Raw genomic sequence first — 27,754 nt, 5'->3', positions numbered from 1 at the left:
TAGGGTGGTTTTAGCAAAACTATGGCTACTTACCATAGCGTTTAGCGCTACGTAAACTAATGCAGCTGTCAGATTTGGCTGTATTTTATTTGCCGTTGCTTTGTTGTTCAGCTTTTATAATATTTTGAAATGATACTTTATACTGCCCAATAAACTTTGAGTGGAAGGCGCGGCAAAAATCCGTAATGAATTATAAGCAAATATTCATGTATAATAACCAGAATGGTTTAGCTTGATTCTTAGGCCAGTATGTACCTTTGCACAAGAGAATGGGAGATAAAATGGAGGAGGGGGAAGAGCAAAGTGGGACCGCCTTTCTCCCAGCAAGAGAGGAGGGTGCAAGAGGGAGAACGGTGCACGAGCAAGTAAGTGTTCATGTAGGAGAAGAGAGCAATGGTGGGCAATGGAGGCAGGGGCGAGTGTGAGTGAGTGGGTGTCAGGGGCAGTAATGGAAAGCAGTAGGGGGGTGGCAATAAGCCCCACTGAAAGCCCTCAGTCTCAGCAGCTGCCCTGACTCAAAATATGCTGCTGCAGGGCCTGGCAGGAGAAGCGCCTGTGCCACCTATGCTTCTTGCAGGAAATACATTGACCAGTTTCCCACTAATAATAATAATAATAATAATAATAATAAAAAAAATTATTTTTATATCCCGCCCTCCCCCGCCGAAGGCAGGCTCAGGGCGGCTCACAGGACATGGTGTATACCATGATTACAGTAAAATACAATCATTACTATAAAAACAGTTAAAATATAGTTAAATTACATTCATAGATTAAGTTAAAAGTTAAATAAAACAGTTAAACCATTGTAGATTATTAATTAAGGTACTACAATTCAGAATATGTCTAGGATGGCTACATGTCATTAACCGGGTTCCATCTTAAAAGCGAGCTGAAAGAGGGCGGTTTTGCAAGCCCTGCGAAACTGATTCAGGTCTCACAGGGCTCACACCTCCTCTGGTAGTTGATTCCACCATTGGGGAGCCATTGTTGAGAAGGCTTGCTCCCTCGTTGTTTTCAGTCTAGCCTCCCTTGGTCCAAGGATTTTTAAAAGATTTTGGGAACTAGATCTCAGTGCTCTCTGAGGAACATATGGAACTAGCTTTTCGCCACTCTCGCACTCCACTTCTCAGCGGGGCTTCCGTCTGATTTCACACTATCTGCTCTGGGGCTGCAACTAGCTTCACCTTTTTCGCTCAGCAAACAGAAACTTCTAAAAACCAGTTTCTGTTTGCCATGTGAACAAGGTGAAGCTCGTTGCAGCCCCGGGGCCGATAGTGTGAAATCGGATGGAAGCCCTGCTGAGGAGAGCGTGAGAGCGACGCAAAGCGAGTGGGAATTGGGTCACGGGGATAGAAAGCACTGAGCTATTTTTAACCAGTTCAGGAATGTACAATTGAGTGAATCATCTTTTTAAGCAACATTAATCAAATCATTTACATATATTTGCATTTATCAAGATACCAAAATGTAAAGCTAATGTACAAAAGCTGCCACTGTTTATTAGAAGGAAAGGTCCTCTTTCTTTTATTTTTGAGCTCTCATTGTATTAGCTGATTGGGACCAGAACCTAGCCCCTTATTGACGGTCCCTGCTATTAAAAGTTTGCCCTTCCCAATTAAAATTGGCCTACTGCAATTAACGAACTGAAGTTTGTGCAATTAATCTGCAGCATAAACCAATTAAAGCTTCCAGTTGTACTTTATAGGCCCCAGTTTGATATGTGAGTAGGGTACGAATCTCCAGTTGTACTGAAATACAAAAGACATTTTATAAGAACAAAGTCAAGGTTCTCTGTCACATGGTAGAACAAAGTTTGAGTCCAGTGGCATTTTTAAAACCAACCAAGTTTTATTCAAGACTTTGTTGGTCTTCAAGGGTGCTGCTGGACTCGAATTTTGTTCTACTGCTTCAGACCAACACGGCTGCCCACTTGGCTTCTTAAAACAGATCACCTTGAGAGCCAGGAATGGCAGTTGCAAAGAATAAAATATATTAAAATCTGTGAACGCTGATTCTGTTCATGGACACTCAGTGTGTGAGTCAATGTAACTCTAGTGTTTGTATGAGAGCTTTGAATGTGCTGCTCGTTGAACAAGTTTTAATTAGTGTGATGTTTACGTCTGTTTATGGTTAGATCTGTTGTTGTGCTGACTATTGTTTGAATCCTTACAAAAGGAGCGCTTAAGTCGTAAGGATCCTTTGTCTACTTGAAGCATCTCCCTTCAGAGATTTTTCCCAAGGATGTTTGACAAAGAGAGAGGTTTTTTTCATGGGACTCATAAGCTTTCTTGTGAATAGTTCAAAACCAACTCAGGATTCAAGTGCTGATTCCGCTGGCCTAAAGATTTCTGTGCTGGCCCTGAAACTTAAAAATTTTAACACGGCGTTTTGTGTTGTCTGAAGTGTTTTACGATGAATGCATACGCTCAGTCAAATAGGTAACGGCGTCAGTCCGGAGTGGGAAGGGACTAGGGGATCGCCTTGTGGCTGGCGATAACAGATGAGCATCCTTCTTTCCTATGGGAACCTTTCCAGCACTGGGAAATGAACATGCATCACCCACTGGTTGCAAGCATTTTCTCATTCATCAAGGGACAGACAAAATGAGTGCAATCCCAAATGTCTGGAAAAGACAGCTCCTAAGTGTAGTTAAACCTGTATCCCTTCTTCAGGGGAAAGGATGTTGTGGAAAAATCCAAAGGATTCTGTAGGCATGTGTCCCTGGAATGCACTGCGGACTACATTTGAACAGAAGGAACATGCTCGCCGACTTCTTTGGGCTTTAATATTATCTTTTATGATTCCTTCTCCTGAAAAAGAGATGCAATTCAGAACAATGTTGGACCGTGTTGTTGTGTGTGTACCTTCTGGAATTTGTTTGTTCTTTGCTGTTCTTTGGCGCTCCCTCATTTGGAATCACGGGACCAAACGTTGGATTGTGCAGGCGATCATTGTGGTTTAATCGAGGGCTGCAAACTGGACAAGGGTTGTCCTTCCCCCTCTGTGAGATTTTCCTAATAGAAATCAGCCTGCCTTTCCCCAAATTCTATTAGTCACACTAAGAGAAAAAGACAAGCACAATACAGGGGGATTTTTTTTTTCTTTTGTGGGCTAATAGTAGTTGAGAGAAGATTCTGTATAGAAAATAGTGCAGATGGAAAAGGTTAAATCTCTCCTTTTTGGCCCTGCAGTTCTGACCCAGATTGGAGCAGCGGCCTGCAATTGCTTTTTAATATTTTAAAAAGTCAGGAAGTCTGACCACAGATCTTTCACACATTATGTAGTTTGGCCCTCGTGTTATATCAGTTCAAATGCAGTTATACATTATTTTCATGTAAACGTTTAAGCTTAATTATAAGTTCAGCCCCCCAAAAAGTTTAAAAAGTACATTTTTCTCGTTTTCACTAGCTAATAAAGATACTTGTTTTATTGTTGACACCTGAACAAAGGAGCATTGTGAACTGCTTGCTCTAATTTCTTGACACAGTGACTATTCTAAATACAAACAAAGTACAATTGCCTGTCTTTCTAGAATTATATATACACCATTAATTTTCTAACCACGTTTCCATAACACTTACCCTATAAAACATTTCCCGTAATTGAGTTGAAGCCGTTCCATGATGCAGTGGGGTAATCTCCAGATGTATCGTATCCATTAAATTGCAGTTTATTTTATTTTTTTATATTAATGTGGGAAGTAGATCACTTTCAGTACTAGCCTAGATGCTCCAAATCCTTACAAATTCGATTTGACTAGGGCAATTGGTTTGACTTCATAGAATTCTGGTCTGGAATATCTGTTGGAATATGCTGTTATTTACCACATCTAGAAATATTATGCCAGGGGAAATTGGCATGTCTATGTAAGACAAGACATTTCAGACTTTCTGCCTTTCGGGAACACTTTCTGCTATGATACACGATGTTGTCATGATATCAGCATGGAGAGGATTCTGGGGCACATTTTAGAGCTGAAGTTCAATGTAAACATGCCACAGACTGGGCTTTTTGTGTCCCGCTATTCGTCAACCAGAACTGAGTGGTATATATTTTTCAAGACATTGAACATAGCAATGCAGCTGTACATATCAAGAATTGTGGGACACTTCTTAGAGGGGAAGCTTGTTCCTTATTACAGTACTGATCTTCTCAGTGAGGAATCCCTGGGAAACTCCTCCAAGGAACTAGTTAAGTTTGAAAACCTCATGTAAGGGAAAATACTTTTTTTTTTTTTGACAGGTGCAGATTATCACAGTTAGCTTCCCAAGCCAACCTGGTGTAGTGGTTAGAGTGTCTGGGAGACTCAGGTTCAGATCTGCTATAGAAGCTCACCTTGAGACAGTCATTCTCTCTCAGCCTAAACAGAGGATGGAAGATTGATGCTATGAACTGCACAGTGGGGGAAATCCTTTCCTAATGCCCTCAATGCAATACCACCTGGAAGTGACATCATATGGGGATGTTCTGGTATTTGGGCAAACTCTATAGTTTTGAAGGCAAAAAAACTATAGAGTTTCACCCAAATGCCAGAGCGTCTCCATTACTTCCGTGTAATGACATCACATTGGGGACATTGTGTGGCATCCCTGCCCACCTCTGGCACACCCCCAAAATCCCCCCTGCCAGACAAGCAAGGGGATCTGGCAGACCTACTAAAACCTTGAATCAAGTCTGGTAATGATGGGCAGCCAGTGGAATGACTGTAGAACAGGAGTGATACATGCGTTCCACCTAGCTCCTGTTAACAGCCAAGCTGCTGCATTCTGCACCAGCTGGAGTCTCCAAGTTGAAAGCCTTCTGGTGTGAAAATTTGTAGAACTGTAGTATTTTGGGAACAGGGCTGCAAGAATTCATAGTCATAAAGTCTTGTAATTGGAAGGCCATCTAGTCCACCTTCCTTCTCAATGCAGGAAGTCTAGAACCACAGCATTCCTGACAGATGGCAGTTCAACATCTGCTTGAAGCCCTCCAGTGCAGTGCAGCCCTCCTCTCCCCTATAATTGTTTTGTTGCTGTTGTTGAATGACTCATTCCATTTGGAAGTTTCTCCTAATGTTCAACCACAATCTACAGCCCTTTAACTTCAGCCAGTTACCTCTACAGTGCAATCCTGTTCACACTTAACACCCTTCTAAGCCCATTGGGTCCTATGGGTAGGATCTGGTTATTTATGCATTATGTGTATATAAAGTACCATCAACTCACAGCCAGCGTATGGCAACTCCATAGGGTTTTCAAGGCAAGAGACCAGGACAGTTGGTTTGCCCTTGGCTTCCTTTGCATAGTGATCCTTGTATTCCCTGATGGTCTTCCATCCAAACACTAACCAGGGGTCAGCCCTGCTTAGCCTCCGAAATCTGGCAAGGGCGGGCTAGCCTGGGCCATCCTTGAATTGAATGTGCCTCCTAGAACTCCCTGCGTAATCTTCTGTGGCGCATGAGAGTTGCATTACATACAAGTATAAATTATTACATCTCCAAAAGCACTCTGGCAAGAAGACATTTTGCTGCTGCTGTCATTTAATGAGAAGAGACCTATAAAAGGACAATTGAATGACTGCTGAGCGCTGCCAGGCAAGGTGAGCTTATGACACGTAGCGCACAGTGGCACAATGCCTTTGCGACAGATGGTCCAGCTCAGCACGAGTGTCAGATCACCTGTTTTAACCTTGTTATCTCACTCTTTCTCACAATAATAATATTTGAAGTTGGCAGTCAATTCAAGCGATGAGGGAATACTCTCAAGCTGCTGCTATCTTTTAATGCGCTCAGGATGCTTGATGGTTGTCACCGTGGATCCCAACATATACAAATCTCTTTCCAATATATGATAACCCCTGGCCACAGCATAAGCCTGGAATCAGGGTTTTCCAACTGTGTTCCAGGGAAATCCTGGGGTATGTCAAAAGCCTACCAGAGTTTGTTGCAAGCTCTAAGAAGGAGCTCTTAGGTTCACAGGAATTCCAAGGAAATGTCACACTAGATCAAAGGAGGCCAAACTTGCTTAATGTAAGAGCCACATAGAATAAATGTCAGATGTTTGAAGCCATAAGACTACAACAGCTTTGTAAGCCGCCCTGAGCCTGCCTCGGCAGGGAGGGCGGGGTATAAATAAAAATTTATTATTATTATTATTATAAGACATGAATGTCAGATGTTTGAGGGAGGCAGGAGGAGGAGGAGAAAGAGAAGAAGACAAAGACAAAGAAGAAGAAGAAAGAATTGGATTTATATCTTACCCTACACTCTGAGTCTCAGAGCAGTCACAATCTCCTATACCTTCCCCCCCTCCCCAACAACAGACAGCCTGTGAGGTAGGTGGGGCTGAGAGAGCACTTACAGCAGCTGCCCTTTCATGGACCACTTCTATGAGAGCCATGGCTGACCCAAGGCCATTCCAGCAGCTGCAAGTGGAGGAGTGGGGGATCAAACCCGGTTCTCCCAGATAAGAGTCCACGCACTTAACCACTACACCAAACTGGAAGGAAGGCATTTAAATAGATGGGGGAAAGGGAGAGCAAGGTGGAAAGAAAGCAACTTTAAATGCATTTCCTAAGCTGGCTGATGGGGGTGGGGCTTTGAGAGCCACATAATGTGTGTAAAAGAGCTACATGTGGCTCCCAAGCTGCAGTTTGGCCACCCCTGTGCTAGATCCAGATTTGCTTACAAGGAGATCTTTTAAAAAGCATCAGACTTGCTGTCAAATGCAGGGTAAACTTTCATCAGCAGGGTTCCAGCCGCACACAGCAAAACTTAGCTAGACCCCAGTGCATAACTAAAACTACACATCTTATACTCTAAATGCTGGATGCAAGCAAAAAAACACAATTTAAGCTATCCCAAACACTTGGATAAGCCAGGCCACCTCATACCTGGCTTCCAGTGGGGAAGAAGCAATCCAGGCCTCGAAGATAAGGAGCTGCTAACAAGCGTGCGAGAAAGATTCTCTTGGGAGTGGGCAATCCCTATTTTACCATGAGACTCAGAGCTGCTGAACCTCAGCATATAGCTAAGATGGAGTCACTCAGGCCCAATCCAGGGTTCTTCAGTGAGAAGAACAGTAGTGGCTGGCACATTTCTCTAGAATACAGCATGCATACAAACACCACTCTTCTCACACAGCGCAGCTCCAACTTGCTTGAATTGGATGTGCCTCTTTGAACGCTTCCCCCAATAATCTTTTGTAGCACATGAGGGTTTTCTCAGCAGAAAGGTTGACATGAAAGGGCTTCCCAGAAATGCAGAAAGTATGGAAACTTGAGCAGTACAGTGTTATGAAAGACTGTTTTTTTTTTCCCCTGCCCAAATTCTGAATGCCAGCAAAGGCCTCTGTGGGCTAGATTTTACATCATGAGAACTTATCAAGAAAGAAAGGATTGTTGCTGAAGAGTTTCAGTGAGTTCAGCCTGTGTTTGAGAAGTTTTTTCTCCGTTTTATTTCTTGTTTTGGGTGGGCTGTTTTTCCTCCCAATTCTACAGGACCAATAAAGGCCGGGACATAAAAACTATAAAGTCTCTTCGGGTGCTGCGAGTCTTGAGGCCTTTGAAGACCATCAAGCGGCTGCCCAAACTCAAGGTATTGACTTCTTCACTGCTGAAGTGCCGGTAACAGGTTTTCTTCTTCAAAGTAGCTTCTGTTCAGAACTGGTCCCATGTAACAAACCACTGGCAGAAATTACCACCGGCAGGGGAATCCAGGGTTTGCTCAAGGATCTTCTTGTGCACACAACACAATACCATCTCCCAGAGGTGATGTCATCATGTTGCCAATGCCAAGAGCGATGCTCTAGTTTTGGGGCAAAACTCTACGGTTTGTAGCTAATTTTAACATAGAGTTATGCCCAAAAACTAAAGCGTTGCTGTAGTGCTGTCAGCACTGTGATGATGTCACTTCTGGGTGACATCATGAATCACCTTTCAGGCCAGCTGGGGGCAGAATTTTCCACTGCCAGCCAGCTGGCCAGGTGCACGGAAGCACCCGACAAAAACGGGGTCCGGCAACCCCGACTGCTGACAACAGCTACTGCTATCACCACAGTTGTTTCTCTGCAGTAGCACTTGCTTCTAGGCTGACCAAATGCAAAGGATAATGTTGATTTTTTTAGCACAATCAATATAGTTACGTATGTAGATGTTGAGGAGATTCAGTTTTGACATACGAATTTTTGCAGTTTATAAATTAGTTTCACCAGTTTAATTAGCGTTCCTCCAAAGAATCCTGGGAGCTATCGTTTGACATGGTTGTTCTCTTTGAAAGACCCTCCCTCAGGAGATGAGATTAGAGACCTTCCTTCAGACTGTCCGCAGAATGCTGCTGGATCCTAAGCGGCGTGAACAGAGTTGCATAGGAAGGATGTCAGATTCCCCCACCCACCCCAACTTCAGCCTTCTGTAACCATCCTGAGATTGTGCTCTTGTAGAACAGTGTGGCACAGTGTTGCCAGCCTACAAGTGGGGCCTGGAGATCACCTGGAATCACAACCAAACACCAAACAATAGAGATCAGTTCCCCTGGAGAAAGTGATTGCTTTGCAGAGTGGACTCTATGGCATAGGGTTGCGGCCCTGAAGTCCCTGTTGAGGGTTCTCCATTTTGGGGGGCTTCTCCCCACCATATGCCAGCTGGCGAGTGTCACGGGTGCTGGGGGCCCTGCAGAAGAAGCCGAGCCTGCAGAAGAAACTGTGCCCCTGCCACCTGCACCAGTGCCCCCAGAAGATCCAAGCCCCCCTGCCTCGCCCTCTCGGGTGGCTCGTGTGCGTGACCGCCTTCGTCAGGACCTCAGGGATCGGAGGAGGGCGGCACGCTCATGAGCAAGACGCTCCCTGAGCCCTGAGTTTTGAAAGGATTCTGGCCCTTCTAGGAGTGAGGGTGCTTGAGTCTCAGCAGGATCCTGGCTGCCCTCTGAGTCAGCAATTAGCCCAAATGGGCAACAGACTGCAGAGGGCTATATAGCTGTGGGCTTTGAGAGAAGGCTTTGTGGAAGCAACTAGTCACTTACCTGACGTTCTAGCATCCACTTCGGCTTCTGGACCCCCTGACTTCGGCTTCTGAACCTCTGACCTACGATACCTGGACGGTGATTCGGTTTTGGCACTTTGGACCCTCCTTGCTACCCAGCTGCAGACCTTGGACTGCCCCTGGACTTCGCCTGGCCTGGCCCCAGCCTGTGACAGCGAGTGAGGGAAGCCCTGCTCCTAAAGTGATGTCTCCAATGCGATGATGTCACCTGGAAGTGACATAATTGTGTCTGGGACATTCTGGTTTTTCAGCAAAACTCTATGGCTTAAGCACAATTTTATCATGGAGTTTGCTCCAAAACCAGAGCATTCCCCACACAATGTCCCCGTCCACCCCTGGAATGCCCCCCAAATCCCCCCACCCGATCAACAAGGAGACCGGGCAACTGTACTATGGCATTATATACCAATGAGGTTCTTCCCTAGACTCTACCCCCCCTCCCCCCCGCCAATTCTCCAGGTATTTTTCCCAGACCAGAGTTTGCAACCTTAGTTGTGGTGGGAGTATACAGCAGGAGGGAGGGATCTGCAAAACTCGCAAAATGCTATTCCATGGGAAGGACGCCTGATTCACCAACCAGATCTGCACTTTCGGCCTCAGCAATGGGACACCATCTGTTGGGGTCTCAGTGGTCTTTTGGTTTTTAGCTGCTTGACTTGTGGATATTAATTGTCCTTTTATATTTTCATAGTGGCCCCGTGGCACAGAGCGGTAAAGCAGCAGTACTGCAGTACTGTGGTCTGAACTCTCTGCTCATGACCTGAGTTTGATCCCAACAGAAGCTGGGTTTCAGATAGCTGGCTCAAGGTTGACTTAGCCTTCCATCCTTCCGAGGTCACTAAAATGAGTACCCAGCTTGCTGTGGGGGAAAGTGTAGATGACTGGTGAAGACAATGGCAAACCACCCCGTGAAAGCAACGTCACTCCAGAGTCGAAAGCAACTGGTGCTTGTACACGGGACTACCTTTACCTTTTTTTATATTTTTAGGGTTGACATCTCTGGGTTGGGAAATACCTGGAGATTTTGTGGGTGGAGCCTGAGAAGGGCAGGGTTTGGGAAAGGGAGGGACTGCAATGGGGTATAAATGCCATGGAGTCCACCTTCCAAAGCAGCCGTTTTCTCCAGATGGACTGATCTCTGTCACCTGGAGTTCAGTTGTAGTCCAAGCAGATTTCCAGCCACCTTCTGGAGGTTGGCAGCCCTATGATTATGATGTTAGCTGCCATGGAAGCCTTTAACAAGGCCAAAAGGCAAAATATAAATGTAATAAATAAAATGTGAAGATCCTGCAGAGACAACTCTCCCCCTTCATAACTACCGTTTCCTAGATGCCCTTAAGGAAGAAGGAATGACATACCAGTTTAAGGCTGTGACCCCTTTGTCATACAGGAAGAAGAGAAGCAATACCCACTCAAAATCTCTATTCTGAATAGCTATGAAATGCTCTTTGCCTCTGGTCATCCTGTGCTCTGCCACTGCTGACCTAGAAGCTTGTTACCCTGCCATTGATTTTATCTCCACACTAAAACTGCTTCTTGTAGAATCCTTCCCTGCAATTTCAGGGGGTCTGAGTATTTCCCCCAGCGCGTTGATTATTGTGTTGCCACAAAGGTAAGGTTCCCGCCGAAGCATCTGTGACTGCAAAATCGAAGTGACAAATGCCATGCAATCCTTTTTGTTAGAATCGGTCACAATATCACAAAACTGTCTGCAGGTGGTGGGGAGGGTCCCAGTTCTCCAGAACTCTTCATTAGGGAGCTAGAGATTTGAAAGCAAGGTGGGAGGGGATGTCAGACCATGAAGTTAAGTCCTCTGGTCTATGTCTACCACACAGGGCCACCCGGGAGGGACGGTGGCTCAGTGGTAGAGCATCTGCTTGGGAAGCAGAAGGTCCCAGGTTCAATCCCTGGCATCTCAAAAAAAGGGTCCAGGCAAATAGGTGTGAAAAACCTCAGCTTGAGACCCTGGAGAGCCGCTGCCAGTCTGAGAAGATGACTGACTTTGATGGACCAAGGGTCTGATTCAGTATAAGGCAGCTTCATATGCTGACTTCCTACCTCACCCACTAGGGAAACAAGGCGGTTACTTAGGGTGCCGAGAGGGGGGGCATGAATTGGGCTCTCCCCCTCCTGGTGCCCAAGACAACCACCTGGTTTGCCTTGCCTCTCCCACCCTGCCACTGCCAGCCCCCTCCCTTCCACTGTGCTCCCACCCCCTCGAAGCTCACTGCGACAAGGCTGGGCTGTACCGGCTTTGAGGCAGCTGCACATTGTTTGAAGCCAGAGCTGGAGGAGGCTTCGCTCTCCCTCACTTCCGGTTCCAGAAAGGAAGGGTGAGAAGGCTCCTCCCACACTGGCTTCAAAAAACGCATGGCTGCCTTGAAGTCGGTAGGGCCCAGCCTCGTCGCAGCAAGCTTTGGGGGGGGGGGGTGATGGGGCACGACAGAAGGAGGGCAGGAGGCACTGAGGGGGGGGGGGGTGTTAGGCAGGGAGCCTGCCTGGGACACCATGCGTCTTAGGGCTGGCATTGCTACCACAGGGTGGATTGCAGACCTAGCTAGATGAGGTCTTGAGTGGAACTGATTTCAGGTCACATCTAAAGCCTTCTGAGAAGAAGGAAAAAGAGTCTTTATTCGAGAATATCAAAGCCAACAGTTAATCAAATGTCTTTCCAGCAACCAAGCGGATTTCACAGGTCTAACAAAACTGGAGATGTATATAGATGATGCACTAGGTACAGAGTCAGTCAAAGGCAAAAATCAGTAATATTATCTAGAGGCTGAAGGTTAAACCCCTCATAAGCAGAGTCCATTCCCAGACCATCTTCAGTTGGGACATTGTACTCTTTTCCTGACTTAATTTAGTATTTCCTATAATAAAGCACAGATCATGCTAGCCCACAGAATGGATTCTTCCACAGACCAGTGTAGCTACTTACGCTCTCATGGCTGTAAAGAGCACCAGATATTATAAATGGCCCAGATGTTGCTGATGTTCTTGCACTACCTTGGTGTTGTTTGCCTTGATCCGGTAAAGAAAATGTCATGGCGAATGGTAGTTCTGAGGCCCTTTACATCTTCTTTGACAAAAGCATAGCTGATTGTCTATGATGAATCACCCCTTCTGGGTTTGCCTCCCACCTCCACCATAGGCTGTATTTGACTGTGTAGTAACATCGCTGAAGAACGTCTTCAACATCCTCATTGTCTACAAGCTCTTCATGTTCATCTTCGCTGTCATCGCGGTCCAGCTATTCAAGGGCAAGTTCTTCTACTGTACAGACAGCTCGAAAGATACAGAGAAAGACTGCATGTAAGTACACTGGAAAGCAGGGATGGGCCAAAAGCCACGCAGGAGGGACCAGTCACTCTCCAAGTGACTGAAATTGGTGCTATGCCTCTCCTTCAGTAATTCTGTAAATTTTTATTTCTTTATCATTAATTTAATTGGATTTCTGATTGCCCTTTAAAATAGCCAGGCTCAGGGGCAGTTAACAGAAAATTATAATTTACAAACAAATTATAATTTTAAAACAAATAAATTAGAGTCACTGGCTTGTTGTTGGGGTGTGACAAAAAACCCTGTGTGAAACAATGATGACATCAGGAGTATGACTTAATATGCAAATGAGTTCATGATAGGCTTTTTCTACAAAAAAAATAAGCCCTGGAGAGATCTAGCAACCTGTCATACCTGGGCATAGTCCAAGGAAGGATGAAGGGTCACTTGAGGCTGCTGTTGCTCTGGCAGTGTCTCAACCTGACTTGCGATGCAATCCTAAGCAATGGGTTGGTGTTTATAAGAAATGCCCAACAGGAACTTATTTGTATATTAGGCCATACTCCCCGATGTCACCATTGTTTCACACAGGGCTTTCTTTGTAGAAAAAGCCCAGCAGGAACTCATTTGCATATTAGACCATGCACTCCCAACACCAAGGCCGTTTTCCCACTGACCTTACCCCGGAGCGACGTCCCTCTTCACTGTGCAGCGTCTGCGCGGATTTCCCACCAACTGCTGCGCAGAACCAGGAAGTGCCGCAGCTTTTGCGTCGCAGATGTAAACCGCTAAAAACCAGTTTACATCTGCGATGCAAAAGCCGCGGCTCTTCCTGGTTCTGCGCAGCAATTGGTGGGAAATCCACGCAGACGCTGCGTGGTGAAGAGGGACGTCACTCCGGGGTAAGGTCAGTGGGAAAACGGCCCAAGTCAGCCTGGAACTGCTTGTGCATTCCTGCTCAAAAAGAAGCCCTGATCCTAAGCAAAGTCACACCCTTCTAAGCCCACTGACTTCAATGGACATAGAAGAGTGTAACTCTGTCTAGGACTGCCCTGTGAGAAACTTTCGTATTCCCTTAAGATCAGAAGCTGTCAGTGGACTGCCTGGATGGGCAGGGTGACTTTGGAGCCTACGAACACATCAAATCCAGAGGATCCCTCTGATTTTTGAACTACATAAGGAAGCATCAGTCAATCCAAGGGTTCTCAGTTCTAGTCCTCACCGCCTCAGGTTAAAAAAACAACAACAATACATTACAGACAACAGTTGGGAAACCAACTTTGAATTATTTATTTATTTATTTAGAACAGTGATAACACATCCTCTCCAGAGACCTGCCCAAGATGGCTGACAGGTTAAATGTTACAGTAAAATCCTAAAACCCAACTGGGGTAGCAATCTGTCCATTTGCCTCTGCCCTTCCTTAGGGCCTCTGCATATTAAGCATGACTTCTTTGCCCACTCTACAGTATAGTAAGCAGGAACCTTCAGAAGAGCATCTACTCTTCTTTCCCTTTCCCTTTCACATAAAACAGACACCTTTTTGACTTTGGAATCACAGTGGTCATAATATATATTTGCGCGTGTGAGAGAGAGAATTATAAATTTGCCAACTGTGGAAGAATAGCTTGTATCATGAATGTCCATTCCAAAGGAGAGTGTCTCGCGCAGCCCCTCCAAAGACCACCCTGTCACTGAGAGATGATGAAGAAGAAGACGATATTGGATTTATATCCCACCCCCCACTCCGAATCTCAGGGTCTCAGAGCCGCTCACAATCTCCTTTATCCTCCTCCCCCACAACAGACACCCTGTGAGGTGGGTGGGGCTGAGAGGATTCTCACAGCAGCTGCCCTTTCAAGGACAACCTCCGCCAGAGCTATGGCTGACCCAAGGCCATGCTAGCAGGAGCAAGTGAAGGAGGGGGAATCAAACCTGGTTCTCCCAGATAAGAGTCCACACACTCAACCACTACACCAAACTGGCTCTCTTTTGTAATCTTTTGTAATTGGAATTCTGATCCACTTCACTAGCGCATGAAATCAAAGGTTTCTCTTGGGCCATTCCTGCGGCTCTCAGTTATGTTTTAAATCCTTTAGGCAGAAATTAATGTTAATATTAAGCCCAGCACCGGGCAATCATTCAGCAGCAAGAGCCACGCCAGAAATCTACAACAAGCTAGGAATCGAAGCTAAGTTTAAAATGCCATTGAGAGGTAATTAAGAATGTGTGTATCATTTTCATAAATCTGGCAGATGCCTGATTACACTCGGGAATTCATACTGTGTCATCGGATACTATCCTCTTATTCTGAAATGCCGAAAATGTGGGGTTTATTGGATGTATTTGAAATTAGGAAAGTTGCAAAATATCACACCATTTCATTTTTCTTCAGGTGAATCTGGTCTCCCCCCGCCCCCCGATTCATTTGCATTTTTTGTCATTACAAACCCGCTACTGTGATATTGAATAGTTTTACCTTATAAATGAAAAATTGGTATCGCTATTGCTTGTACAGTGCCATCATCATATGTGATGAATGTTTGTTTTGCGAGATATCATAATCAGAAAAGGCAGGGCTTTTTTCTCTAGGGAGTTCGTCATCAATGTTCCATCCAGTGTTCCCTCTAAGCTGAGTTAGCATGAGCTAGCTCACAGATTTTTAGCCTCCAGCTCGCACATTTTTGTCTTAGCTCAGGAAAAATGGCCCCAGAGCACAATAATTCATGCAGTAGCTCACAACTTTAAGGCCAGTTGCTCACCACTTTAATACCAGTAGCTCACAAAGTAGATTTTTTGCTCACAAGACCCTGCAGCTTAGAGGGAACACTGGTCCCATCCCACTTCTGACTCCAACGGGAGTTTGTTTTTGGTGTTGCGGTGGTGGACAGTAGTTGCTAAGATGGCGAGCTGAGAGAGTCACTGGTTCCCAGCTCCCATGCCATAGGTGGGCTTTAGGAGAGCCAGTGTTTCTCAGCCTGATCAACACACACTTATCTTTAAGCTCATGTCTACTCCTGTTATTTATAAAGTAGGAGGGGCAGATTTTTTTGGCCAAAAGGGGAGGAACCCTTTTACTGAATTGCTGCTTAAACCTCCCTGTCACCTCTACCCCCATATGTTCCAAGCTGACTTCCGCAGGGGGGTTTCTGTAGCAGGAGCTCCTTTGCATGCTAGGCCACACACCCCTTATGTAGCCAATCCTCCAAGAGCTTACAGGGCCTACTGTAAGCTCCAGGAGGATTGGCTACATCAGAGGTGTGTGGCCTAGTATGCAAAGGAGTTCCTGCTACTACAAAAGCCCTGACTTCCAGTATCAGAGCCCACCTGAGGGAGAAGTGGGATCAGAAGAAACTTCGAAGGGGTTTGTGAGCTGGGGGTAGGGGCAGGTTTTAGCCCCCCTCCCACCCCAGTGCACACTCGTGTTCCAGTGTTGCTGTAAAAACATATCCCATTTTGCATGTGATGGAGGCAAATCCTTTTCCTTTTCCCTCTCCCTGTCCATTTTTGCCACTTTTCCCACACTGGGTTAAAACCCTTCCATCTCTCCAAAAAAAAGGCTAATGATCTCTTCCAATTTTATAGAGGCAACTACGTGGACCATGAGAAAAACACAATGGAGGTAAAGTGTCGAGAATGGAAGCGCCATGAATTCCACTACGACAATATCATTTGGGCTTTGCTTACGCTCTTTACAGTCTCCACTGGGGAAGGATGGCCACAGTGAGTATTCTCTTTGGCCCTCTCTAATTATGCTAGAAACGAAGCAAAACGTTGCAGCTTTAAACTGTTCCACTAATGAAGGGACTCCTGAAAAGATGATTTTTTTTTTAATGGGACAGAGAGGCAATGGTGACATAGACCTAGTGGTTCCCTGGTGGAAGAGTCAAAAGCTAGAAGAAAGCTTCATAGGTTGAAAGAAATTTTTACACTTTGCTAACCAAGGTAGTGATAGGATATCTGCCTTTGTGTTGGATCCTGTGTTAAAATATCTGCAGACAAAAGAGACTTCTGTCATCAAAGCAGGACTTCCCTGTCTCCCCTTCCTGCTGCAGCCCCAAATGTCCCCTGAAATGTTGTTCCTGGGGGCAGCGTACCCTCCCAACATGGGGGGGCGGGCGGGTTTAGAGGTCTGTTAGGAGAGGGAAGAATTGGTGAAAATAATCCCCCTCTTCTGTTGATAGAAATTTCCACTGAATGGAACCTTCTGTTTTTAAAGAGACTTACGGGACTATGGGGACAGATTAGAGACGGTCACAAAGTTCTCCCCGGTTTGGGGGGTGAGGATCTGATATGTATTTATAGAACAGCATTACTGCATTAGGAATCCACTGTTTGTGTGTTTAAAACATTTTTATGCCACTTTACCACCCAATCAGGTTCTAGGGGTCTTCTGTTCTGGATTTCTAGAGTTTTTCAATCCATCATATTTTCTAAGTTTGGGCAGGGGGGGGGAGGTGGGGTCCAATTTATGTTGGGATGTACATATGCTGCTAGTGCACATGCTACCAGTGGAATCCACAAAAAGGAATCTTAATAGAATCTCGTCAAGGTTCCTCTCTGTCTTGTGTTTTAATGCTTGACCATCTATTTGCGTCCATCAACAACCAATGAAGTTATGCAAACTGAAAACTGTGTCCAGCTATATATTAAGTTTAGAAATTCTCCTAGTTAAAGTAGCAAATAACCTTAGCAGAAACCATGGCGCAATAATGAAATGAAGTGGGAGTGAGATGTTCCTCTCTGGGCCTGGTATCTCAGCTGAGTTACCAGCCGATGAAAGAGCCCTTAAAAACAGGCCGACCCACACAGAATGAAGTGTGACTGACTACAGTCAGAACAATTTCCCAAACCAGGGGCAAACCATCAGAGCCAATCCATCTGTAATGCAAAATCAAACGGGGCTCCTAATCCTGGTGGTGTATTTCTCTATCCTGTGGAAATATGCAACAGGTTGTAAAAATTTTCATGGAATGGTGGGTAATTCAAAAGTACAATTCCCCAATCTGTGGAAATAAAAAAGGCTGTGTGTGAGTCTGATGCATGTATAGATCAGCTTCTCAAAGGGAGATATACTCTAATGTTCATAATGTCCTCCTAGAAAAGCTATTGTTGGAATCCCAGTTAACTTTCCCACGCTTAGAAAAGATTCTCTTACACATTTGTCTCCTATTTTGACATATTTATTGCTTCAAATTGGATCCATACAGCTGTTGACCTTGTACACTTGGCTTGATATTCCTGGTTTTTCTCAAAGGGTACGTTCACACTACACTAAATAATACGTTTTGCAACTGGATTTTTACTTTGCAAGAACAGCAAAAATCCAGTTGCAAAACACATTGCGGTCTCAAGGAGGGTAGAAGGGCAATGTGGCCGGGGGGGTGGGGAAATAACACACTTATAACCATACTTTTGGTGAAAACAGGGCCACAGTTTATTTATTAGCACACAGAAGTAGGAGCAGGGGTGCAGCATAGGGACAGGCCCAAGCATCAGGTGACCCGCCTGTTGCACGATGATCCCACTACCCGGCCTGCCTGCCGGAAAAACAGAGTAGTGGCAAGACATTGGGGACACAGATGGGCGCCAGCCTCTGCCTGGCCCCCTCCTGCCACTTGGTGGTGCGAGCCAGCTGGCAACCCCCGCCTGGGCATGCAGCTGAGAGGCTCTACCCCCAAGGCCCTTTATTTTGTTGTTCAGTTGCACAGTTGAGCCCAACTCTTTGCGACCCCATGGACAAAGTCACGCCAGGCCCTCCTGTCTTCCACCATCCTCTGAAGTCTGCTAAAATTCATGTTTGTTACATCCGTAACACTGTCCAGCCATCTCAACTTTTGCCGTCCCCTTCTTCTTTTGCCTTCTGTCTTTCCTAGCATCAGGATCTTCTCCAGGGAGTGCTCCCTTCTCATTTGGTGGCCAAAGTATTTGAGCTTCAGCTTCAGCATCTGACCTTCCAGTAAACAGTCTGGGCTGATTTCCCTTGGGACTGACTGATTTGATCTTCTTGCAGTCCAAGGGACTCTCAAGCGTCTTCTCCAGCACCATATCTCAAAAGCATCTATTCTTCTGCACTCAGCCTTCCTTTATGGAAGCTCCCAAAATGGAAGAGGCAGGCACAGCCTCCTCCCCCAAAGGATCCGTCCCAGTGCCCAAACCAGCCAACCATAACCATAAGTGACAAAACAAGCAGCAAACAAAACGACATAACAACAAGAATAAAAACTGTGACAATAAACCCAGGGGAAACAGGAAACTAAACAGGAAACTCAAAACTCACGGGGTGGGTGGGCGGGCAGGCAAGCAGGCGAGTGGAGGCAAAAAGGCCAAGCTTGCATCTTAGCAAGCTTAAATAGCCTCAGTTCCCGCGTTTGGCTTCAAACCAATCCCAGCACTTTCCGTGGCAGCTGAGGATTGGTCTGGACTGGCTGGGCTCCCCACCTTCCTGGCTGTGGTGTGAAAGCCGGCTACAGACTCCCCCCCCCCCATCTCCCACCTCCAGGAGCCGCAAACAGCAGCGAAGGTGAGTGCTCCAGCTGTGCTTATTTAGAATAGTGTGAATGTACCCAAAATGCCTACATCACGTCATATGCTGATTTGCTTTTCTGCCCTGTCTATAAATTCAAATGGTTTTCTTCCATTTCATTGTATCCAAAGAAGCGTGCCATGCACACAAAAGCTCGTACCTTGAATAAAACTTTGTTGATCTTAAAGGTGCCCCTGGGCTCCAACTGTATTCTGTTGGCATCAGCATTGAGGATGGGTGTGCCATTAGCATGTGACCCTTCGCCCTCTCTTCTTCTCTCCCCCACTATGTCCCCAGGGTCTTGCAACACTCCGTGGACGTCACGGAGGAGGACCGTGGCCCCAGCCGCAGCAACCGCATGGAGATGTCCATTTTTTACGTGGTATATTTTGTCGTCTTCCCTTTTTTCTTTGTCAACATCTTTGTGGCTCTCATCATCATCACGTTCCAGGAACAAGGGGACAAAATGATGGAGGAGTGCAGTTTGGAGAAGAATGAGGTAATAGGAACGGACTGGCAGAGGAGACTTGGTGGGAAAGAAAATGATTCTGATTCAGTGGGGGCCAGGTGTATCCTTCCAAACCTTTCCCAGCCTTTAGATTCGGACTCTTCTGGCTCTGAGAGGTGATGGTGCAACAAACATACTTTTCTGTGTCACATAAGCACATCTTAAGCCTACCAATTAAAGGTATCTATACTACACATCTAAATTTCTTTGTCTGTGCCCAAATTGAGGCCATGGGTTAAGGTCTGTTATTTTCTTGTCACTTCTCTCCTTCCAGTAAGCCACTTGTTAGCATCTTGATTCCAATACAGTGTTAACTTAGGGCAGGGGTGGCCAAATTTGCTTAACCTAAGAGCCACATATAATAAACATCACATGTTTCAGAGCCGCAAGACATGAACGTCAGATGTTTGAGAGCCGGAAGAAGGGAGGCAGACAGGAAGGCAAATAGATGAGGGAGGGGAGAGAGGGAGAGGTGGGAAGAAAGCATCTTTAACTTTAAATGTATCCTCCAAGCCACTGGCTTGGAAAAGTGATTTAAAGAGATAAATGCTTTTTCCAAGACAGCCAACAGGACAGTGGGGGCTTCAAGAGCCGCACAATATGTGTGAAAGAGCCACATGTGGCTCCCGAGCCCCAGTTTGGCCAGCCCTGCCTTAGGACAAGGATCCTTTTTGAGGCTGTGGGCTCCTTTGGGATTCTGACACAGAACTCTGATCGGGCACTGGTACCCTGCAATCTGTGCCACTGAAAGGTGAAAGCAGAATAAGAACCAAGAGACTTGGAGGTCAGGTGATCCTGGAGGGCCAATCTGGTGCCACTAGCATGTATAAATACTCTCTGTCTTGTTGGTTTTCTCAGTCATTTTGCTGCTGGTTTTCTCTCTGGCACCAACTAGACTCCGGCTAGCTTGACTACCCATAGTCTTTGCAGGCGAACATCCAAGATACTTATTCTCCCTGAAGTCTGCAGAACTAAGCATGGATTTGTTCTCTTTTCTAAAGTTTTAGAACATCTTTAATATCCCATTCAAACCAGAATCAATTTTATTAGAACTGTGGAATAAATCTAAAAAGGAAGCTCAGAAAAAGGACATCATTTCAATTTTGCTTTCTATAGGGAAAAAATTAATAGCATATAAATACTTAGACAAACAAATCCCTGCTTCTCAGAACTGGATTCAAAAAATCTGCATTTTCCTTTTCAAATGTACCACCATGACAATATGAGAAAAAAATTATTGAACCATGGTATCCCCTGGGTAACTTTTTTGATGGAACAAGAAACCTTGCCTAATAATCCTTTATATGTAAAAAATGATATACTTTCAGTTTTGACTTAAACTATGTAATTTTATAGTAGAATTTGTATAGCTAATAGAAGAAGATGATGATGATATTGGATTTATATCCCACTCTTCACTCTGAATCTCAGAGTGGCCCACAATCTCCTTTACCTTCCTCCTCTACAACAGTCACCCTGTGAAGTGGGTGGGGCTGAGAGGGCTGTCACAGCAGCTGCCCTTTCAACGACAACCTCTATGAGAGCTATGGCTGACCCAAGGCCATTCCAGCAGCTGCAAGTGGAGGAGTGGGGAATCAAACCCTGTTCTCCGATAAGAGTCCGTGCACTTAACCACTACACAAAACTAGCTTGGTGACTATTATTTTTCTATGTATATTTGATTTATGTGAAATTTTTTAAAAAAATGTTAATTGAAAAAAATAAAGTTTTAGAACATCTTGAAAATATGCCAATTCACTGACTTCCTTTTTCCCCCCTTCCTTCTTCCAGAGAGCATGCATTGATTTTGCTATCAGCGCCAAGCCCCTCACCCGCTACATGCCTCAAAACCGACACACTTTTCAGTATCGGGTCTGGCACTTTGTGGTCTCCCCATCATTTGAATACACCATCATGGCCATGATTGCACTTAATACTGTAGTCCTAATGATGAAGGTGAGGTGATCAGCCAGGTCCAGAAGATTGTGGTGATGCTTAAAAATCGTTTTGACAATTTCATTGGTTGCTTAATTAGACACGTGGTTTTAAAAAAAGGAGTTGCCACCCAAGCAGGTACCCACCATATACTTCAGGTCCAGGGCTTTTTTTGTAGCAGGAACTCCTTTGCATATTAGGCCACACACCCCTGATGTAGCCAATCCTCCAAGAGCTCACAGAGCTCTTCTGACAGGGCCTGTAAGCTCCAGGAGGACTGGCTACATCGGGGTGTGTGGCCTAATATGCAAAGGGATTCCTGCTACAAAAAACCCCTGTTCAGGTCTAAATCTTCTAACATGAACAAAGCAACTGAACTCATATCAAGTTGCTGAGTCAGACCATTGATCCATTAAGTCTGTTACTACCTACTCTGTTTCCATGGTTGTAGAAACAGATTTTTTTTCTAGATAGCAAATATGAATTCATTGCCATGTTGCTGTTTTTTAGTCTATATTTTAAAACTAGACTGTATCATCCATAGTAGTAGGCTTACCACCTGTCTGGTGATAGCAAGCAGTCAAAGTGTTTGCTGTCTGGTGATGGCAAGCAGTCATGCACCCCTGGTCTCAGTCCTCCATCCTTGAAGATTTGAGAAGTGGGAGGAAAAAATGGGGGGTGGCGGATTTGATGGTGATGCTGTAGGAATTTTCCCCATCTCTGTAGTAAAGACCATAAAGACATGGGGTCTCCTAGAGTGCCATCGCATCACATTCCCCTGAAACTCCACCCTCTGCAGATGCTGCCCCCAAATCTTGTCATTTGCCAGCATGGAGCTGGGAACCCTAAGTATTAGTTCTATGCTAGACCTTTAACGTTTTGTTTTTGTGGCTTCTTCCTCCCCAAATAATTAACCCTATTCTATTCTTCCATGGGTGTTGTGTGAAGTTCTTTCTTTTTGTGTTATAAACACCTGTGTGCATTTGTGTTGGATGCTCCCACTTTCCATACTTTATACCAGGGGTGGCCAACGGTAGCTCTCCAGATGTTTTTTGCTTACAACTCCCACCAGCCCCAGCCAGCATGGCCAATGGCTGGGGCTGATGGGAGTTGTAGGCAAAAAACATCTGGAGAGTTACCGTTGGCCACCCCTGCTTTATGCTCTTGATATGTTCATGTGGCTTTTGAAGGATGATAGCACTAGCTAACAGTACTCCAGTGAACCTGTGAGTTGTTCCAAGATGGAATTTGCTGTTGCCAACTGGAAAAAACTATCTATACAGACTTCCTAAATTGATTTTTCCAGAATGTTCAGAATTGGATTTTTGATTTAGTTCTTACCAGTGTTCCCTCTAAGCAGAGTTCATGGGAGCTAGCTCCCAGTTTTTGAGCCTCACACATTTTTGTCTTAGCTCAGCCTGCTCAGGGAGGATGGCCCCTGAGCGCACTAACTGATGCAGTAGCTCAAACTTTAATGCTAGTAGCACACAAAGCAGAATTTTTGTTCACAAGACTCCACAGCTTGGAGGGAGCATTGGTGCTTACCTATACTTAATAACCACTTTGCTGGGAAAATGAAAACTGGGCCCAGTAGGGGAACCTTTATGGTTGTTCTTGTTTTAAAGGAGTACAGTACAAGTTGAAATCGGGATTCTATTACTTACTTTCTTTTCTTTCTGGCAGTACTATTCTGCTCCCTACACCTATGAACTGGCTCTGAAGTACCTGAATATTGCTTTTACCATGGTTTTCTCATTGGAATGTTTCCTGAAAATTATAGCTTTTGGCTTCCTGGTGAGTCGCAGCATGTTTAGGGTTGGGTATTAACTTCTAGGTTGTGGGCTATCTAGTTTGCACTTGTTGCAATATTCTTTCATCTGTCACCTGGCGTAATAGTTTGTGCGCTTTAGATGGTTACTTCGTTCCACTGAGGAATGGTCTTAAGAGAAATACTGGCTCAGGCTAATAGCTTATCCAGCCCAGAATCCTTTCTCCAACATAGTGATATCCTGAGACTTTGGAGGAAAGATATAACAGGTGGGCTTGTTGCTGGGCTCCTTGAGTATTCTATAAGCAGGAAGTCCAATTCTAGAGCAGTACATTTGATGAGATCATAGGAAGTCATGTCTGTGATCTATTGTGCATTACTTTTATAAATGCATTGGGTCACTGGAATTGCTCTGGAAACAATCATATTGGGGGGAAATGAGACAGATGACCAGTCTTTTCTAATTCCTTACTTAAATGCAAAAAAATGCATTGTCACATATGACCTGGTAGGTAGAAACTCTTCTTGGAAACAGGAACTGAGTGAAGTCCCAACTTTGTCATCCAGTCATGACTGCCTTGCTGAAAATGAATGGCTTACAGAAATGAGGATACCCAGGGCTTTTTTTGAGCAGGAACGCACAGGAACACAGTTCTGGCTGGCTTGATGTTGGGGTGTGGCCTAATATGCAAATGAGTTTCTGCTGGACTTTTTCTACAAAAAAGCCCTGTGTGAAACGATGATTAGCCACAGCTTATTGTTGGAACTCTCTGTCCGGGGCAGTGATACTTTGTATTCTTGTGCTTGGTGTGGGGACACAGTGGAAGGGCTTCTAGCCCCACTGGTGGACCTCCTGATGGCACTTGGGATTTTTGGCCACTGTGTGACACAGAGTGTTGGACTGGATGGGCCATTGGACTGATCCAACATGGCTTCTCTTATGTTCTCTTATTATGTCAGGGGGTGTGGCCTAATATGCAAATGAGTTCCTGCTGGGCTTTTTCTACCAAAAAAGCTCTGAGGGTACCCATCTGTCCCCTGAGGTTTAAAGTAACTGAGGTGCCCTCTCTCTTTTCCTGGGACTTACTGGTTCCCACAAATGGAGTAAGAAGAGTCCTTCCCATTGAGGCACACCTGTCCTTCTTGTAGAGGCAGCAACTGACTGGAACCAGGTCAGACACGGCTGCGGCCTAATCTGCACACTTTTCTTCCTGCAGAACTATTTCCGCGATACCTGGAACATCTTCGATTTCATCACCGTGATCGGCAGCATTACGGAAATTATCTTGACAGACAGCAAGGTAACGTTGCTTTCTGTATTTCTCTTTTGGGGAAATTTGAGACAAAAGTGTGTTAAATTCCTCCCCCCCTCCCCGGTCTTTCAACCCTTTGATTTTTTTTTCTTCTCATTCTTCCCCCCCCCCCCCAAAGCTGGTAAATACCAGCAGCTTCAATATGAGCTTTCTGAAACTGTTCCGTGCGGCACGTCTCATCAAACTGCTTCGCCAGGGTTACACCATTCGGATTCTGCTGTGGACTTTTGTGCAGTCGTTCAAGGTAAAGGTCAACCCACAAGATTAATGGGCAGCTTGGCTCAAAACCTTCTGTACGCAATTTGAAAGCATTTCTTTGGGGGGTTTTGCACAGACATATCTTGCAAGTGATGAATGCTCTAAATCTGTCATCTTCAAAGCACACGCTTGGGCGGGAGGAATTGTCACTCTTCTGCTGCCAGAGCGCACAAAATGACAGCACTGGCATGTATGGATGGTAGTGGGGGAAGAAACCAATGCTATCTGTAACCCTTCCCGTAACATAATTGCCTATGTGCTGTGCTTCCTTACTGCCACCAGTTAGGGAGGTGGTGGGCTCTCCTTCTTCGGAGTTTTTCAAATAGAGGCTCGATGGCCATCTGATTGCGATGCTGACTCTGTGAACTTAGGCAGATCATGAGAGGAAGGGCTGCATGAGTGCTTGGTTCTTGTGGCCCTTTCTTACACAACCAGGGATATGCTGATCGCCACTTTGGAGTCAGTCGGCAATTTTTCTCCAGGCCAGTTTGGCTAGGGAGCATGGAGGGATTTTTTTTTTTTTTGCCATCTTCTGGGCAAGGAACAGAAATCACTGGGGCTATTGGAGCAGAGGGGGAGTATTTGTGAATTTCGTACATTGTGCAAGCAGTTAGACTAGATGATCCAGGAGGTCCCTTCCAACTCTACGATTCTAAGGCCTTTGGGGAAAGGAAGGAAGGAAACTTATCTTAACTCATTTGTTCAAAGTGTTTGCTGGCTTGCAGCCAGAGGTGCATGATTGTGATCATGCAATTATGAAATTACATTCATGGAATTTAAAAAAAAAATGAATAAGAGACATGCAGTAATTCCTTTCCAGCATCTCCTTAGGGGCAGGGGTGGAATTCTAGCAGGAGCTCCTTTGCATATTAGGCCACACACCCCTGATGTAGCCAATCCTCCAAGAGCTTACAAAAAAGAGCCTTGCAAGCTCCTGGAGGACTGGCTACATCAGGGGTGTGTGGCCTAATATAAAAAGGAGCTCCTGCTAGAATTCCACCCCTGCCCCTAAGAAGATGCTGGAAAGGAATTACTGCATGTCTCTTATTCATTTTTTTTTAAATCCATGAATGTAATTTCATAATTGCATGATCACGATCATGCACAATCAAATAAAAAACAAACGATATATAACCCCAACCTTTCAAGCAAGTGAGCCAAACGATATATAACCCCAACCTTTCAAGCAAGTGAGCCAAACCACACTTTTTACAGAAAGACTAATCCCACAAGGGTGTATAGCAAAATTAACTGTTTTGCACTGTTTGTTCCTTTCAGGCACTCCCATATGTCTGCCTCCTGATCGCGATGCTTTTCTTCATATATGCCATCATTGGAATGCAGGTAAGAAAACAATTGGAAATGCTTGTGTTCCCTGCTGCTGCCCAGTGAAGGAACTCGAGGTGAGATCGGAGGACAGAACATAGTGTTAATTTAGTTGCAGTTTGTCATAAACAAACTGATGTTTATGAGTCTCATAGTTTGCATCAAAAGATTCACATTGTTTGATGAGCTGATATTCCAGATCAGATTAAGTTGCTGGTTTTTAACATGATCCTGGACCAGACTATTCATCTTCCTAGGGAATGAACCATAGCAAGGGCTAAACAGATCACGTGCACTGGATAACTCTGCGAGCGGATGCATCTCAAAATGCTCAGAGCTAGTTTGATTTCTCATACATTAAAAAGGTAAAGGTAGTCCCCTGTGCAAGCGCCAGTCATTTCTGACTCTGGGGTAACGTTGCATCGCGACGTTTTCGTGGCAGACTTGGAGGCAAATGCCTGTTCAATTGTAATGCAGGATAACAATCATGATGAAGCATAGAATTCCTATCTGTAGAGTTGACAGGCACAGGAGCTGCTGTTTGTCCTTGTCTAGTATAAACTCTACTGTGTCCCCCCAAAAGGGTACACTGAGTACATTCACAGAAAAATGTAAGGGATGGATACATAACATTTGTCTGTGAATGGCATTATTGTACTGTTCAGCACTCAGGAATGCCACAAAAATGTCATCAGTGAATCTACATTCAAAGAATCTAAAGCAATACAATGCATCTGATACAATACAATAATATTCATGTCAGAGCTCTTCCCTCATGGTTCTCTGCTGATGCCTCTGCTCCCTTCCTCGGCTGGTGTTCCCCTCAGCCTTACTGTCCTGCTCACAGACCCATTTTGGGGTTTGGAAAAGGGTCACCAGTTGCATCATTGCTGGAGGGTGGTGCATCACTTTCCATTTTGCTCCTACTCTGGATGACCCAGGCTAGCCTGATCTCATAAGATCTCAGAAGCTAAGCAGAGTAAGCCCTGGTTTACTACTTGGATGGGAGACGACCAAGGAAGTTCAGGGTCGCTACATGAAGGCAGGCAATGGTAAACTATCTCTGAATGTCTTTTGCCTTGAAAATCCTACACCTGGGGTGGCCACACTGTGGCTCAGAAGTCACATGTGGCTCTTTCACACATATGGTGCAGCTCTCAAATCCCCAACCACCCAATCAGCCAACTTGGAGAAGGCATTTGTCTCTTTCAATCACTTCTCCAAGCCAGCTGGCCACTTGGAGAATGCATTTAAAGTTAAAGCTGCTTTCTTTCCACCTCTCCCTCACTCTCCCATCTATTTTCCTTCCTTCCTTCCCACACACATCTGATGTGTATTCTATGTGGTTCTTACATTAAGCAAGTTTGGCCACCCCTGCCCTACAGGGTCAACATAAATCAGCTGTGATTTGATGGTACTTTCTTCCACCATCCTAGCCATCCCCAGCCACTGCTCTTATCCTTTTTTGGAACCTGCAATACCAAGAGCAGCTCTCTCTCTTTGAAACCACCTTTCAGGGCTCTTGAGAAATTTTCCCATTTTGAAGTACAGTCTCTTGCTTTGCCCTGGTGTCATCATTATATCTGGGAGACTGGAAGGAAGGAGGGGATCAGGACCTCAGGGCACATTTTGCACAACCCTCATAGTTGACTTGGAAATCTGGCATGGCCTTGTTGAATTGTCAAGCCCATTATCCCGTTTTCGCTTCTCTGTGCCTTCAGGTCTTTGGAAATATCAAATTAGATGAAGAAAGTCACATTAACCGTCACAACAACTTCCGCAGTTTTCTGGGTTCACTCATGCTTCTTTTCAGGTAAGTG

At 45.2% G+C, this 27,754-nt stretch overlaps 1 protein-coding gene across 1 annotated transcript in view; it reads left to right on the top strand.

Annotated features, from left to right (window-relative positions):
- Positions 1-27,754, top strand: part of CACNA1E (calcium voltage-gated channel subunit alpha1 E) — a 605,524-nt gene that overhangs the window by 514,514 nt on the left and 63,256 nt on the right. The window contains exons 28-37 of the mRNA XM_060232603.1: positions 7,483-7,579; positions 12,173-12,333; positions 15,886-16,023; positions 19,124-19,325; positions 21,126-21,290; positions 22,953-23,063; positions 24,255-24,338; positions 24,469-24,594; positions 25,887-25,952; positions 27,656-27,747. Of these exons, the coding sequence (XP_060088586.1) occupies positions 7,483-7,579; positions 12,173-12,333; positions 15,886-16,023; positions 19,124-19,325; positions 21,126-21,290; positions 22,953-23,063; positions 24,255-24,338; positions 24,469-24,594; positions 25,887-25,952; positions 27,656-27,747 (1,242 nt within the window). The remainder of the gene's footprint in view (positions 1-7,482; positions 7,580-12,172; positions 12,334-15,885; positions 16,024-19,123; positions 19,326-21,125; positions 21,291-22,952; positions 23,064-24,254; positions 24,339-24,468; positions 24,595-25,886; positions 25,953-27,655; positions 27,748-27,754) is intronic.

This window comes from Heteronotia binoei, chromosome 2 (assembly GCF_032191835.1).
Source record: "Heteronotia binoei isolate CCM8104 ecotype False Entrance Well chromosome 2, APGP_CSIRO_Hbin_v1, whole genome shotgun sequence".
Lineage (NCBI taxonomy): Eukaryota > Metazoa > Chordata > Lepidosauria > Squamata > Gekkonidae > Heteronotia > Heteronotia binoei.
This window is presented reverse-complemented; position numbering and strand designations above follow the sequence as displayed.